This window comes from Bombina bombina, chromosome 5, assembly GCF_027579735.1.
Source record: "Bombina bombina isolate aBomBom1 chromosome 5, aBomBom1.pri, whole genome shotgun sequence".
In the NCBI taxonomy this organism is placed as follows: Eukaryota; Metazoa; Chordata; class Amphibia; order Anura; family Bombinatoridae; genus Bombina; species Bombina bombina.
In genome coordinates this window covers 878,266,242-878,281,825 of record NC_069503.1, presented here as the reverse complement: position 1 = coordinate 878,281,825, position 15,584 = coordinate 878,266,242, and the positions used below count along the sequence as shown (strand labels likewise).

At 39.4% G+C, this 15,584-nt stretch overlaps 1 protein-coding gene across 1 annotated transcript in view; it reads right to left on the bottom strand.

The window, feature by feature from the left end:
* LOC128659543 (chloride channel protein C-like) overlaps positions 1 to 15,584 on the bottom strand; it is a 299,086-nt gene that overhangs the window by 33,808 nt on the left and 249,694 nt on the right. Inside the window, exon 16 of the mRNA XM_053713137.1 lies at positions 12,921 to 13,011. Coding sequence (XP_053569112.1) covers positions 12,921 to 13,011 — 91 coding nt within the window. The remainder of the gene's footprint in view (positions 1 to 12,920; positions 13,012 to 15,584) is intronic.

Below are 15,584 nucleotides of genomic sequence, written 5' to 3'. Positions count from 1 at the left end.
TAGTTTAGCTAATTTGTGTTAATTCAGGGGGTGTTAGGTTAGGGGTTGTTAGGTTAGGGGGCTTAGTAAATTAATTAGTTATTTGCATTGTGGGTTTTAGCGGCTGAAGGGGTACTAGGTTAATTAGGTTTATTGCAATGTGGGGATTTTGCGGTCTAGGGGTTAATAGGGTAAATAGGTTTATTGCGATGTGGGGTTTTTTTGCGGTTTAGGGGTTAATAGGCTTATTATGTTTATTGCGATGAGGGGAGGTTGCGGTTATGGGGTTAATAGGGTAATTAGGTTTATTGTGATGTGGGTGGTTGACAGTTTTGGATTAAGGGGTTAATTACTGTATTATTTTGTGATGTGTGGCTTTGCGGTGTATGTGTTAATACTTTGTGTGAGAGGTTCGTGGTTTTTTTTGTTATACTTTGTGCGGGAGGTGTTTTTTTTTTTTATTGTAATGCTCCGTTTGCCTTCGCTGCATCCCGGTGGATTCCGAAAATGGCAGGTTGGCACCACCCTGCCATTTTCGGAATCCACCTAATGCAGCTTTGCTGCATCCAGGTGAATTCTTTTGGCTGCACGCGCAGCCAACATTCCATTGAAGATGAGTGTGCAACTGCCAACGGCGACGGACATTACAAACGCAATTATAGTATAGATGGCTTACTTTAGCTCTTAACAGTCTGATTTTTACAGCTGTATTTTGTGCTTGAGTGCAACACTTCACACACCACTTGTAACACAAGCGCAATGAGTACGCTAATAGCACGCTCTGTGCTATCCATTAAAAGTATGTGGCTCTCTAAAAACCTTCTGGTAGTGTTAAGATGCGATGGTTAAAATATTTAAACATCTACTTGTAATACAAAATTGTGCATTATTCTTTGTGCTCCACTTGTAATCTAGCTCAATATCAATTAAAATTACAGTGATGACTGTTTCACTAAAGACTTTGTTAAAGTTTATTTTCTGAAAAGTGTTAAAAACATGTTAAAGACCATGAAATACGGTAGAATTGCATAATTAACAAGTGCATAATAAAAAGACAATGCAATAACACTCTACTTTTCAAATACGCAGTAGATTTTCTTGTGATAAATTAATTTTTCCCCATTTGCTGCCCCCTGTATCATGTGACAGCCATTAGCCAATCACAGACTAGTATACATATACACTGTGAACTTGTAAACATGCTTAGTAGAAGCTGGTGCCTCAGAAAGTGTGCATATAAAAAAGACTGTAAAGTTTCTAAAAACTAAATGAGGAAAGTTTAATTTTATCTTTAATAAATTATTATTTTAAAAAGGTCATAAAAAATGGAACTTGTGATCTCATTGTTTTCTAATGCGTACACTGCATGCAGACATACATACAAACACTTTAGTGAGAACATATATAATGATGGTTGTTTTGCCATATTTATTAATAATAACTTCTAGCACAATAGCACTGTATATGTACGAGTGCAGCCCAGGCCATAAGTAAAAGATCTCATCAAGGGGTCGATCCGATAAAAATCGTCGCCCGCAAAAGCTGGCGACGCCAATATTTGTGCGGGTTTGGTATCCTATATACGGCGTAACCTAGAAGTTACACGCGTATATTTCTGCCGTCGCCCGTAGTTTTTTGGGCCATAGGCAGGTATACCAAACCCGCGCAGTTTGGTATCCAATATACAGCGTAAGGACTTACGTGGCGAAAATGGAGAAATCTTACTCCATTTTCACCCCACAAAAGGCAGCCGTAAGAAGCCTTACGCTGACTATTGGAGCCCCGTAACTCCCTAAACTGGCTGCTAAAATAAACCTAACACCTAACGCATGCGCAATGTCTATCTCCCTGTCAACCGCGATCTGCTAAAATAAACCTAACACCTAACGCATGCGCAATGTCTATCTCCCTGTCAACCGCGATCCCCCGCCGCAATCCCTAATAAAGTATTTAACCCCTAAACCGTCGCCATCTACATAAACTAACCACCTACTGTGAGCCCCTAAAACCGCCACCATCTAACTGATCTATCCCCTAATGTGAACCCCTTACACCACCGCCATCTATATTAAAATTATTAACCCCTAATTTAATCTACCTACCCCGCCACCAGCTATATTATCTATATTAACCCTAAGTATATTATAGTTAATATAGTTATTACATTATATATATTAACTATATTAACCCTAATTATATTAGGGTTAATATAGATAATATAGTTACTATAGTATTTATATAAACTATATTAACTCTATCTAACCCTAACACCCCTAACTAAATTCTTATTAAATAAATATAATTCATATTATAAACTAAAATATTCCTATTTAAATCTATATACTTACCTATAAAATAAACCCTAAGATAGCTACAATGTAATTAATAATTACATTATACCTATGTTAGGGTTTATATTTATTTTACAGGTAAATTGTTAATTATTTTAACTAGGTATAATAGCTATTAAATAGTTATTAACTATTTAATAGCTACCTAGTTAAAATAATTACCCAATTACCTGTAAAATAAATCCTAACCTAAGTTACAAATACACCTACACTATCAATAAATTAAAGAAACTATCTATCTAAAAATACAATTAAATAAACTAAACTAAATTACAAAAAAAAACAAACACTAAATTACAAAAAATTAAAAAAAGATTACAAGATTGTTAAGCTAATTACACCTATTCTAAGCCCCCTAATAAAATAATAAACCCCCAAAATAAAAAAAATTGCCTACCCTATTCTAAATTAAAAATAATTCAAAGCTCTTTTACCTTACCAGCCCTTAAAAGGGCCTTATGTGGGGGCATGCCCCAAAGAAAACTGCTCTTTTGCCTGCAAAAAAAAACACAATACCACCCCCCAACATTACAACCCACCACCCACATACCCCTAATCTAACCCAAACCCCCCTTAAATAAACCTAACACTACCCCCCTGAAGATCTCCCTACCTTGTATTCACCCAGCCGGGCCGAACTCCTCATCCGATCCAGGCGATGTGTTCCAGCAAGCGGCAGTGAAGTCTTCTTCCATCCGGGCAATGTCTTGAAGCAAGCGGCAGAGAGTCTTCTTCCATCGGCGACGTCTTCAAGCAAATCGGCATCTTCAATCTTCTTACTTCGCTCCTCCGCCGCGGAGCATCCTTCCGGCACGACGACTTCCCGACGAATGAGGTTCCTTTAAATGACGTCATCCAAGATGGCGTCCGCCGAATTCCGATTGGCTGATAGGATTCTATCAGCCAATCGGAATTAAGGTAGAAAAATCTGATTGGCTGATTGAATCAGCCAATCAGATTCAAGTTCATTCCGATTGGCTGATTGGTTCAGCCAATCGGATTGAACTTGAATCTGATTGGCTGATTGAATCAGCCAATCAGATTTTTCTACCTTAATTCCGATTGGCTGATAGAATCCTATCAGCCAATCGGAATTCGAGGGACGCCATCTTGGATGACGTCATTTAAAGGAACCGTCATTCGTCGTTCAGTCGTCGGCCAGGATGGATGTTCCGCGTGGGAGGTCTGCAGGATGCTGCCGCTCCGCTCCGGATGGATGACGATAGAAGATGCCGCTTGGATGAAGACTTCTACCGGATGGAGGACCTCTTCTTGCCCCGCTTGGATGAAGACTTCTACCGGATGGAGGACCTCTTCTTGCTCCGCTTGGATGAAGAATTTGGCTCGGCTGGGTGAAGACGACTCAAGGTAGGGAGATCTTCAGGGGCTTAGTGTTAGGTTTATTTAAGGGGGGTTTGGGTTAGATTAGGGGTATGTGGGTGGTGGGTTGTAATGTTGGGGGGTGGTATTGTGTTTTTTTTTGCAGGCAAAAGAGCAGTTTTCTTTGGGGCATGCCCCCACAAAAGGCCCTTTTAAGGGCTGGTAAGGTAAAAGAGCTTTGAACTATTTTTAATTTAGAATAGGGTAGGGAATTTTTTTTATTTTGGGGGGCTTTATTATTTTATTAGGGGGCTTAGAATAGGTGTAATTAGCTTAAAAATCTTGTAATCTTTTTTTTATTTTTTGTAATTTAGTGTTTGGTTTTTTTTGTAATTTAGTTTAGTTTATTTAATTGTATTTTTAGATAGATATTTGTAGTTTCTTTAATTTATTGATAGTGTAGGTGTATTTGTAACTTAGGTTAGGATTTATTTTACAGGTAATTGGGTAATTATTTTAACTAGGTAGCTATTAAATAGTTAATAACTATTTAATAGCTATTATACCTAGTTAAAATAATTAACAATTTACCTGTAAAATAAATATAAACCCTAGCATAGTTATAATGTAATTATTAATTATATTGTAGCTATCTTAGGGTTTATTTTATAGGTAAGTATTTAGATTTAAATAGGAATATTTTAATTAATAATATTAATATTAGATTTATTTTAATAAGAGTTTAGTTAGGATGTTAGAGTTAGCTAGGGTTATTATACTTAATATATATATAATATAATAACGATATTAACTATATGAACCCTAATATGATTAGGGTTAATATAGTTAATATATATAATATAATAACTATATTAACTATATTAACCCTAATATAATTAGGGTTAATATAGTTAATATAGCTGGCGGCGGTGTAGGGGGATTAGATTAGGGGTTAATACATTTATTATAGGTGGCCGTGGTGTAGGGGGATGTAGATTGTAGGCAAAAGAGCAGTTTACTTTGTGACAAAGCCCCGCCAAAAGCCCTTTTAAGGGCTGGCAAAAGAGCTGTTACTTTGGGGCATGCCCCGCAAAAAGCCCTTTTAAGGGTTGGCAAAAGAGCTGTTACTTTGGGGCAATGCCACGCAAAAAGCCCTTTTCAGGGCTATTTGTAGGGTTAGACTTAGGTTTAGTGGTAGGGATAGTTTAGTATTTTAGGGGTTAAATAATTTAATATAGATGGCGGCGGGGTAGGGGGATTAGATTAGGGGTTAATAACTTTAAAATAGATAGCGGCGGGGTAGGGGCTCACTTTAGGAGGTTAGAGATTTAATATAGCTGGTGGCGGTTTAGGGGTTAATAACTTTATTAGGTAGCGGCGGTTTAGGGGTTAATACATATTTTATTGTTAGGCTAGTGAGGGGGGATAGCGGATAGAGGGTTAGACGTGTCGGGCTATGTTAGGGAGGCGTGTTAGACGTGTCGGGCTATGTTAGGGAGGCGTGTTAGACAGTGCGGGTGATTTAGACTTTAGTCAGGTTTTGTAGGCGCCGGCAGTTTCTAACGTGCCGCAAGTCACTGGCGATGCCAGAAATTTGTACTTGCGCAGATTTCTGGACATCGCTGGTTTGTCAGACTTACGGCACATTAGCATCTGACAGCGACATATATGGGATAGCTCGAGTTGCGAGCTGAAACTGCGGGCGACGTGGGTTCCCTCGCTTGCGCCGCAAACTACGATCTATATCGGATCGACCCCCAAATGTTTTGTCCACAGATAATCTTACTGGAAGTGGGAACCAGTAGATCAGAACTGTCACTGTTTTCTAGAACCCATCATGATAATTAAAGAAAACAGGGGAAATATTAGCTTGGGGGAAAATATATTTTCTTGTAAAAAGCTACTATATAAATATGTCTCTGGGAGAGGAAAATGACTTGCAAAGCTATCAACATGTGTGGCCAACAAGGTTAAAAGAGCATTCTAGTCCAATAATAAAATTATGTAATTCATTAGAGCATCTTTTTAAATAAATGCTTATTACAAACTATGACCTAGTACAAGTCTCCACAATGGATCCACTATGAAAGAAGTATTGAAACTACATATTTTATAGTGTTTCATTTGAATTGATATTTAGTGTCAGCTTGCTAATTGTGGTTCACTAAATCGTAGCAATACCTGGCAGCTCATTGCAATCACCAGCTGTTAGACGTAAGTCTCTGTATTACTGATACCTATATTACAATAAAATATAACCGGATCTTGCCACTATATACTGTATAAACCATTCACAGTGGACCAGCTAGGGTTCACTCTACAACAATATCATTAGCCAATTAAAGGAGTGGGCAAGATCAACTCTGACAGTTAGCTTGCACATTTAATATCCTGGTTGGTTAAAATAATCAATCAATTAGCATTTCCAGTACAGTCTATACAGAGAGGAGGAACCTAGGAAATAATTCAGATCATGACTTATGAAGACTAATATGTTCCTGAGGGCAAAAGATGTTGAAGATATCTTGTAAGAAAATTGGGTCTTTTAATAATAACATTTTTTTTATATATAACAATATAGAGAGTTGCACAAACCCAAAAGCAGTTGTACGACAGCTAAAGCTGTGGGAGTGGCTATAGTGTGATTATCTACTACTCACTATTGGTAGGGATAGTTCTAAAATATTGTTGTACAATAGTAACTATGAGTAGCATAACAACTTATGCATTTAACCCCTGTTAAGTGATTAAACATATAGATGAAGTGTTTCTCAGGAAACAAAAGTGTTGCCCTTACTGAGCAGGACACATCTGGTGAGCCACTCAGGAATGGCATACACACATAGCTGCCAGTCACCATCCACATCCTTTTCAATGCATGGGAGTGAGTTTGGTGCACAGGTGCTAACTGGAGTATAACACCTCTCCAGGAGTTAAACACAAAGGGCTAGATCTTATGAGACCTGCTAGCGGCACAGACAATGTCACAGAACAGTCAAATTTGATAGTAAGTCCAAAAATCAGTTGTACAACCACTTGCGCTGTCACAAACTGCTTTTGGAGAAAATAACTCAATGCAGAGGATAAAAAAATCCTTGCAAATTACACTATCCTGAACTTCCCTACCATTCCCCCCCCCCCCATACGAAATATCCTAACCACACTAACCTGAACCCAATTAAAATTAACCTTAACTTCAATTAACTGCAGCATTTACAGAGCTATACCCTTTACTACAAATACTCCTTTAAAGGTATACCCCATCACTAAATCTCTTTCACTAAATTTAAGTGACCTCTACATGCGACTCTTCATATGCAACTCCTTTCTAATTTTATCCTCACCCACATTACAAGGAACACCAACACCTTAACCCTAAAGATGAACATGCAGGTTAAAATTCTTCCAGCCCCCAACACTCTCCCGAAACTTCCATCACCAATGACCTGCTTACTGCCAAGTCTAAAGGTCACTAATCCATGCTAATCCTTTTAGGCCTCTCTGCAGCCTTTGACACTATTAACTATTGATTGCTGCTCCAGACCCTTCAATCTTTGGGTATTTGTGACACAGCTCTACTGTGGATCTCTTCCTACCTTTCTAACTACCTTCAGTGTATCCTTCTCTGGCTCCACCTTCTCCCCTCTACCACTCTCTGTTGGGGTACCTCAACACTCACTTCTAGGTTCCCTTCTTTTCTAAGTCTACACATGATTTCTAGGCTCATTAATCAAGTCCTGTGGGTTTCAGTACCATCTTTTATGCTGATGACACCCAAATCTACCTTTCTGCACCAGAAATTTCCTCCTACTTGCTGACTCGTGTCACCAGCAGCCTAGCTAATATCTCATCCTGGATGGCTTCTCACTACTTAAAGCTGAGCCTCTCTAAAACTAAACTGATTTTATTTCCTCCCTCAACCAATCTCCCCATTTCCCATATCTCACTTACTGTGGACAACACTATCATCACCTCTACTAACCAGGCCCGCTGCCTCAGGGGCACACTTGACTCAGAACTTTCTTTTGCTCCCCACATTCCTGAGTCCTTAGCTAACTCCTGCTGCTTTCACCTTAAAAATATCTTCCTCACTCAAGACACAACTAAGATTCTTACCCACTTCCTTATCATTTCTGGCCTTGATTACTGCAATTCTGTCTTCTCTGGTCTCCCAAGCTACCGCCTGTCGCCACTGCAGGCTCATTTTCCTTAAGCGCCGCTCCACATCTGCAGCACCTCTTTGCCAACACCTCCACTGGCTTACCTTAGCCTCAATAATAAAATTCTAAATTTTGACCCTAACATACAAAGCCTCTCTCCAAAACTCACATCTCTTATCACTTCCTCACACTCTCGTCTACAAGAATTTTCTAGAACTGCACCGATCATATGGAATTCCTTGCCCCGCTCAGTCAGACGTTCCTCTTATCTCAAAAAACTGTGGCCTAGATTATGAGTTTTTTCGTTAGCCTTAAAAAGCAGCATTAAGAGCTCGCTGCTTTTTACGCCTGCTGGTATTACGAGTCTTGAAGGTACAGGTGTACCGCTCACTTTTTTGGCCAGACTCGGAAATACCGCAAAGCCACTTACGTCAATTGCGTATCCTATATTTTTAGTTAAAAGCGTATCCTATATTTTTAATGGGACTTGCATAGCGCAGGTATTACGAGTCTTCCAAAAAGTGAGCGGTACACACCCTCTCCTGTCAAGACTGGTACCGCATTTTAAAGTCAGTAGTTAAGGGTTTTACACTACAACGCCATAGCATAAAACGCTTAACTAAAGTGCTAAAAAATACACTAACACCCATAAACTACCTATTAACCCCTAAACCGAGGCCCCCCAGATCGCAAACACTAAAATACATTTTTTAACCCCTAATCTGCCGAACCGGACATCGCCGCCACTATAATAAATATATTAACCCCTAAACCGCCGCACTCCCGCATCGCAAACATTAGTGAAATATTATTAACCCCTAATCTGCCGTCCCTAACATCGCCGACACCTACCTACATTTATTAACCCCTAATCTGCCGCCCCCAACGTCGCCGCCACTATGTTAAAGTTATTAACCCCTAAATCTAAGTCTAACCATAACACCCCCTAACTAAATTAATATAATGAACTAAATTATTCCTATTTAAAACTAAATACTTACCTATAAAATAAACCCTAAGCTAGCTACAATATAACTAATAGTTACATTGTAGCTATCTTAGGGTTTATTTTTATTTTACAGGCAACTTTGTATTTATTTTAACTAGGTGCAATAGTTATTAAAAATTTATTAACTATTTAATAACTACATAGTTAAAATAAAGACAAAATTTACCTGTAAAATAAAACCTTACCTAAATTACAATAACACCTAACACTACACTATAATTAACCCCTTAGTGACCAGAGCACTTTTCCATTTTCTGTCCGTTTGGGACCAAGGCTATTTTTACATTTCTGCGGTGTTTGTGTTTAGCTGAAATTTTCCTCTTCCTCATTTACTGTGCCCACACATATTATATACCGTTTTTCTCGCCATTAAATGGACTTTCTAAAAATACCATTATTTTCATCATATCTTATCATTTACTATAAAAAAAATTTATAAAATATGAGGAAAAATTGAAAAAAACACACTTTTTCTAACTTTGAACCCCAAAATCTGTTACATATCTACAACTACCAAAAAACACCCATGCTAAATAGTTTCTAAATTTTGTCCTGAGTTTAGAAATACCCAATGTTAACATGTTCTTTGCTTTTTTTGTAACTTATAGGGCCATAAATACAAGTAGCACTTTGCTATTTTCAAACCATTTTTTTTTCAAAATTAGCGCTAGTTACATTGGGACACTGATATCTTTCAGGAATCCCTGAATATCCATTGACTGATTTTTATTTTAGAAGACATCCCAAAGTATTGATCTAGGCCCATTTTGGTATATTTCATGCCACCATTTCACCGCCAAATGCGATCAAATACAAAAAATCGTTCACTTTTTTACAAATTTTTTCACAAACTTTCAGTTTCTCACTGAAATTATTTACAAACTGCTTGTGCAATTATGGCATAAATGGTTGTAAATTCTTCTCTGGGGTCTCCTTTGTTCAAAAATATTAGACATATATGGCTTTGGCATTGCTTTTTGGTAATTAGAAGGCCACTAAATGCCACTGCGCACCACACGTGTATTATGCCCAGCAGTGAAGGGGTTAATTAGGGAGCATGTAAGGAGCTTTTTGGGGTATTTTTAGCTTTAGTGTAGTGTAGTAGACAACCCCAAGTATTGATCTAGGCCCATTTTGGTATATTTCATGCCACCATTTCACCGCCAAATGCGATCAAATTAAAAAAAACGTTCAATTTTTCACAATTTTATGTTTCTCACTGAAATCATTTACAAACAGCTTGTGCAATTATGGCACAAATGGTTGTAAATGCTTCTCTGGGATCCCCTTTGTTCAGAAATAGCAGACATATATGACTTTGGCGTTGCTTTTTGGTCATTAGAATGCTGCTAAATGGCGCTGCGCATCACACGTGTATTATGGCTAGCAGTGAAGGGGTTAATTAGGTAGCTTGTAGGGAGCTTGCAGGTTTAATTTTAGTTTTAGTGTAAAGATCAGCCTCCCACCTGAAACATCAGACCCCCTGATCCCTCCCAAACATCTCTCTTCCCTCCCCTACCCCACAAATGTCCCCGCCATCTTAAGTACTGGCAGAAACTCTGCCAGTACTAAAATAAAAGGAAAATTTGGGCTTTTTTGTGCATTTTTTTTAGCATATTTACATATGCTTCAGTGTAGGATCCCCCTTAGCCCCCAACCTCACTGATCCCCCACCAAACAACTCTCTAACCCTCCCCCTCTGACTTAATGTGCGCCATCTTGGGTACTGGCAGCTGTCTGCCAGTACCCATTTTAGTGAATAATATGCTTTTTTTTATTAAAAAAATGTCCCTTTTCTGTAGTGTAGCTTCCCCCCCCCAATACCAACCCCCCACCCCTTCCAGATCCCTTAGATGCTTTTGAAAAAAAGTGTATTTCATTTTTTTTTACATTTTACTTTTAACTTTTTTTCTGTAGTGTAACGGTTCTCACCCGCTCCCGCCCTGTGCACGCGCCCGCCCGCCCCCCCCCGGCACGCGCGCGCCCCTGAAGGCTCCGCCCCCGATCCCGCCCCCCTCCACCTTCCAGATCTCACAGATGGCCGCCCACCCGCCTCCCAAGTCGGCTCCCACCCACCAACGATACCGGCCATCGATGTCCGGTGCAGAGAGGGCCACAGAGTGGCTCTCTCTGCATCGGATGGCCAGAAAGTGTTATTGCAGGATGTCTCGATGTCGAGGCATCACTGCAATAACCGGAAAGCAGCTGGAAGCGAGCAGGATCGCTTCCAGCTGCTTTCCAGACTGAGGACGTGCAGGGTACGTCCTTGGTCGTTAACTGACATCCTTTAGAGGACGTACCCTGCACGTCCTCAGTCGTTAAGGGGTTAAATTAATTACCTAAATTAAATACAATGAATTACAATTAAATAAAATGATCTAAAGTACAAAAAAACCCCACTAAATTACAGAAATAATAAAGAAATTACAAGATTGTTAAACTAATTACACCTAATCTAATCCCCCTAACAAAATAAAAAAAGCCCCCCCCCCAAATTAAAAAAGCCCTAAATTACAAATAGCCCTTAAAAGGGCCTTTTGCGGGGCATTGCCCCAAAGTAATCAGCTCTTTTACCTGAAAAACAATTACAATTCCCCCCCAACATTAAAACCCACCACCCACACAACCAACCCTACTCTAAAACCCACCCAACCCCCCCTTAAAAAAACCTAACACTAACCCCCTGAAGATCACCTTACCGGGAGAAGTCTTCACCCAACCGGGCCGAAGTCCTCAATGAAACCGGCAGAAGTGGTCCTCCAGACGGGCTGAAGTGGTCCTCCAGACAGGCAGGAGTTTTCATCCAGACGGCATCTTCTATCTTCATCCATCCGGCGCGGAGCGGCTCCATCTTCTAGACATCCGACGCGGAGCATCCTCTTCATCCGACTTGTTCTTGAACAATGACAGTTCCTTTAATTGACATCATCCAAGATGGCGTCCCTTCAATTCCGATTGGCTGATAGAATTCTATCAGCCAATCAGAATTAAGGTAGGATGCAATCAGCCAATAGGATTGAAGTTCAATCTATTGGCTGATCCAATCAGCCAATAGAATACAAGCTCAGTCCTATTGGCTGATTGGATCAGATTAGGGGTGTTTAGACACGGGGTTCATGTTAGGGTGTTAGGGTGTTAGGTGTAGACATAACTTTTATTTCCCCATAAAAATCAATGGGGCTGAGTTAGGAGCTTTACGCTGCTTTTTTGCAGGTGTTAGGTTTTTTTTTTTCAGCCGGCTCTCCCCCATTGATTCCTATGGGGAAATCGTGCACGAGCACGTTCAGTCAGCTCACCGCTAATGTAAGCAGCGCTGGTATTGAGGTGAGATGTGGAGCAAAGTTTTGCTCTTCGCTCACTTTTTTGCAGTTAACGCCGGGTTTCTAAAAACCCGTAATACCAGCGCTGTCTGTAAGTGAATGGTGAGCACCGTACAGCTTCTAACACAAAACTCGTAATCTAGGCGTGTGTGTTTCTTAAACCTATCTGTTCAAGGACACATACAAATTACTTTAAGATGCCTCTACTACTTATGTTTCCCTCTCCCTTAACCTCCCTATGTATTTCCTTTAGATTGTAAGCTTGAGAGCCTCTATAACTGTAACTCACCTTTTATAAAAGTGCATCTACAACTGATTGTACTCAAGGGCAGGCTGCTCCTCTCCTTTTGATTTGTTTGTCCTTGTAAGTTTATTAATGTATAGTATATCGTCTTACATAATGTCTCATTGTAAGTTTTTTATTGTATTGTACCCTTATGAGTGTAATGTACCTTTCTATAGCACTGTGTAAAATGTTGGCACAATAAACAATAATAATAACCTTAAACATTGTCATACATGGAGATGACCGCCCAGTTTGGTCATAAAACTCCTTCCCTAGTAGTATCTGCATCTTGTCATTTACCAATAAACACTTCTAATATGTTCACATAGCTGAGTTGCTGCTTTGCTGAATATTGTTCTTTTTATACCTTAGGAAGATTGAAGTATTTTGTGATACATTGCAACACACCAAAATAAGATTTCTTCCCATATCGATTTTCTACAGTGCCAGCTTAAATATTTCTGTATATACATTCAGTGTTGCTTCATAACTTACCTCTTGATATGTGAGGACAGCTGGGCAACTTATATTATTGTCAGGTGTTTGAAATATTTTACTGTTGGAAAGTAACATGTAGAGTTCCAACCTGCATAGAGAACAGAAACAAAGAAATCAAAATGAGCATAGTCATCTACAACAGTCTGACAGTTCTATCAAAATAGTCACAACATTCAAAAGTGTCAGCTTTTTTATGTCACACTTGCTTATTGAATTTTGTTCAGAACCTTTAAACATTCACAGGTATGGAAGAAAAAAACAGGTTTTTCTTTATAGATCTCCTTACATAATTTATCAACCTCCAGGCTGAAATAACGACTTATTATATACAATGTAAAGTACTTTATTTGCATGCACTGCCATATTCTGTATGTTACCATTTAAGGAGACCTCATTTGTCATGATCACTGTAAATTAGCAGCCTATTTGGCTAATTAGTGTATATAGTTAATAGTAGTTGTACAGCTGCTATTGGAAGGAAAACACATTTTTCATTCATTTTATGCCCAATGGTTCCCAGGCATTGAAGTAACCTTCTAATAGAAACTGTGCGGAAGTAATAAACTATTTATTTTTGGCATTGCTTTTATTTGTAATGTATATATCAGTTATTTTCTCAGGTGTTGGTCCTACATTTTCATGAACATGAAAAGTCAAGATATACTGTATATCACTTTGGAGGTTGTTACTGGCTTTTTATTTTTATAGAATAAAAGTTCTATACAAAATTAAAGGGACAATAGATTCAAATACAGCATGCAATTTTAAACACCTTTACCATTTATTTCTATTATATAATTTGCCTTGATCTCTTGGCATCCTTTGTTGAAAAGCATACCTAGGCCTCGTGAGCTTAGAATGTAAGATCACAAGTGACTCAAGGGCAGGGCCCTTATGAATTATGTAAATTTCTTCTGAGTATTGTGCTGCATAACTGTATCTTTAATGTTACAGCGATGTGTCATATGTTGGCACTTTATAAATAAAAGATAATAAAAATAGATTTGCTCAGGAGCTAGGGGCTAGCTGTTAATTAGTGGCCTCTTGTCACTGGCTCATACAATGGCCTCTAGTTATCAAAGTCTGGCGGACCTGATCCAACAGTGCGGATCAGGTCCGCCAGACTTCGCTGAATACGGCGAGCAATACGCTCACCGTATTCAGCATTGCATCAGCAGCTCACAAGAGCTGCTGGTGCAACGCCGCCCGCTGCTGACTCGCGGCCAATCGGCTGCCAGCAGGGGGGTGTCAATCAACCCGATCGTACTAGATCCGGTTGATTTGCGGCGATGTCTGTCCACTTGCTCAAAGTCTTTGTGACCGCTGCTTCATAACTGCTGTTTCTGGCGAGCCTGCAGGCTCGCCAGAAACGCGGGGCATCAAGCTCCATACGGAGCTTGATAAATATGCCCCATTGTGTTCAGCTGTCTCCTAGGAAACCAAATGAATGAAGTAAACATGGCGACAGAAGTAAATTGGAAAGTTGTTGAAAATTGTACGTTCTATTAGACTAATGAAAGAAAAATGCTGAGTTTAATTAGTTGTTCAAACTGAAGACATAATATTGCATTATTCTGTATTTGTATTTAAAAGTAAAGTTCTAGGGATTTGTGAGAAATCATGGCGAAATCAATCGATAAAGAGAACAGCCTCATAGTATAAGTTTGCGAAAACAGTTCAATAACAAAACCATAAATACATTTTTTTAGACAGCCAGAAAATCACCATGACATTTAGTTGTCCCACTTTTGGATGAAAGTTGTCTTTTTCAAAAGGACATTAAACTCAAAATTCAATAACTGATAAAAGCCCAGTGGATTTCAAAAATATTAGCGCTATTGTGTGTTAACTACAGGGAGTGCAGAATTATTAGGCAAATGAGTATTTTGACCACATCATCCTCTTTATGCATGTTGTCTTACTCCAAGCTGTATAGGCTCGAAAGCCTACTACCAATTAAGCATATTAGGTGATGTGCATCTCTGTAATGAGAAGGGGTGTGGTCTAATGACATCAACACCCTATATCAGGTGTGCATAATTATTAGGCAACTTCCTTTCCTTTGGCAAAATGGGTCAAAAGAAGGACTTGACAGGCTCAGAAAAGTCAAAAATAGTGAGATATCTTGCAGAGGGATGCAGCACTCTTAAAATTGCAAAGCTTCTGAAGTGTGATCATCGAACAATCAAGCGTTTCATTCAAAATAGTCAACAGGGTCGCAAGAAGCGTGTGGAAAAACCAAGGCACAAAATAACTGCCCATGAACTGAGAAAAGTCAAGCGTGCAGCTGCCAAGATGCCACTTGCCACCAGTTTGGCCATATTTCAGAGCTGCAACATCACTGGAGTGCCCAAAAGCACAAGGTGTGCAATACTCAGAGACATGGCCAAGGTAAGAAAGGCTGAAAGTCGACCACCACTGAACAAGACACACAAGCTAAAACGTCAAGACTGGGCCAAGAAACATCTCAAGACTGATTTTTCTAAGGTTTTATGGACTGATGAAATGAGAGTGAGTCTTGATGGGCTTGATGGGCTTGATGGGCCAGATGGATGGGCCCGTGGCTGGATTGGTAAAGGGCAGAGAGCTCCAGTCCGACTCAGACGCCAGCAAGGTGGAGGTGGAGTACTGGTTTGGGCTGGTATCATCAAAGATGAGCTT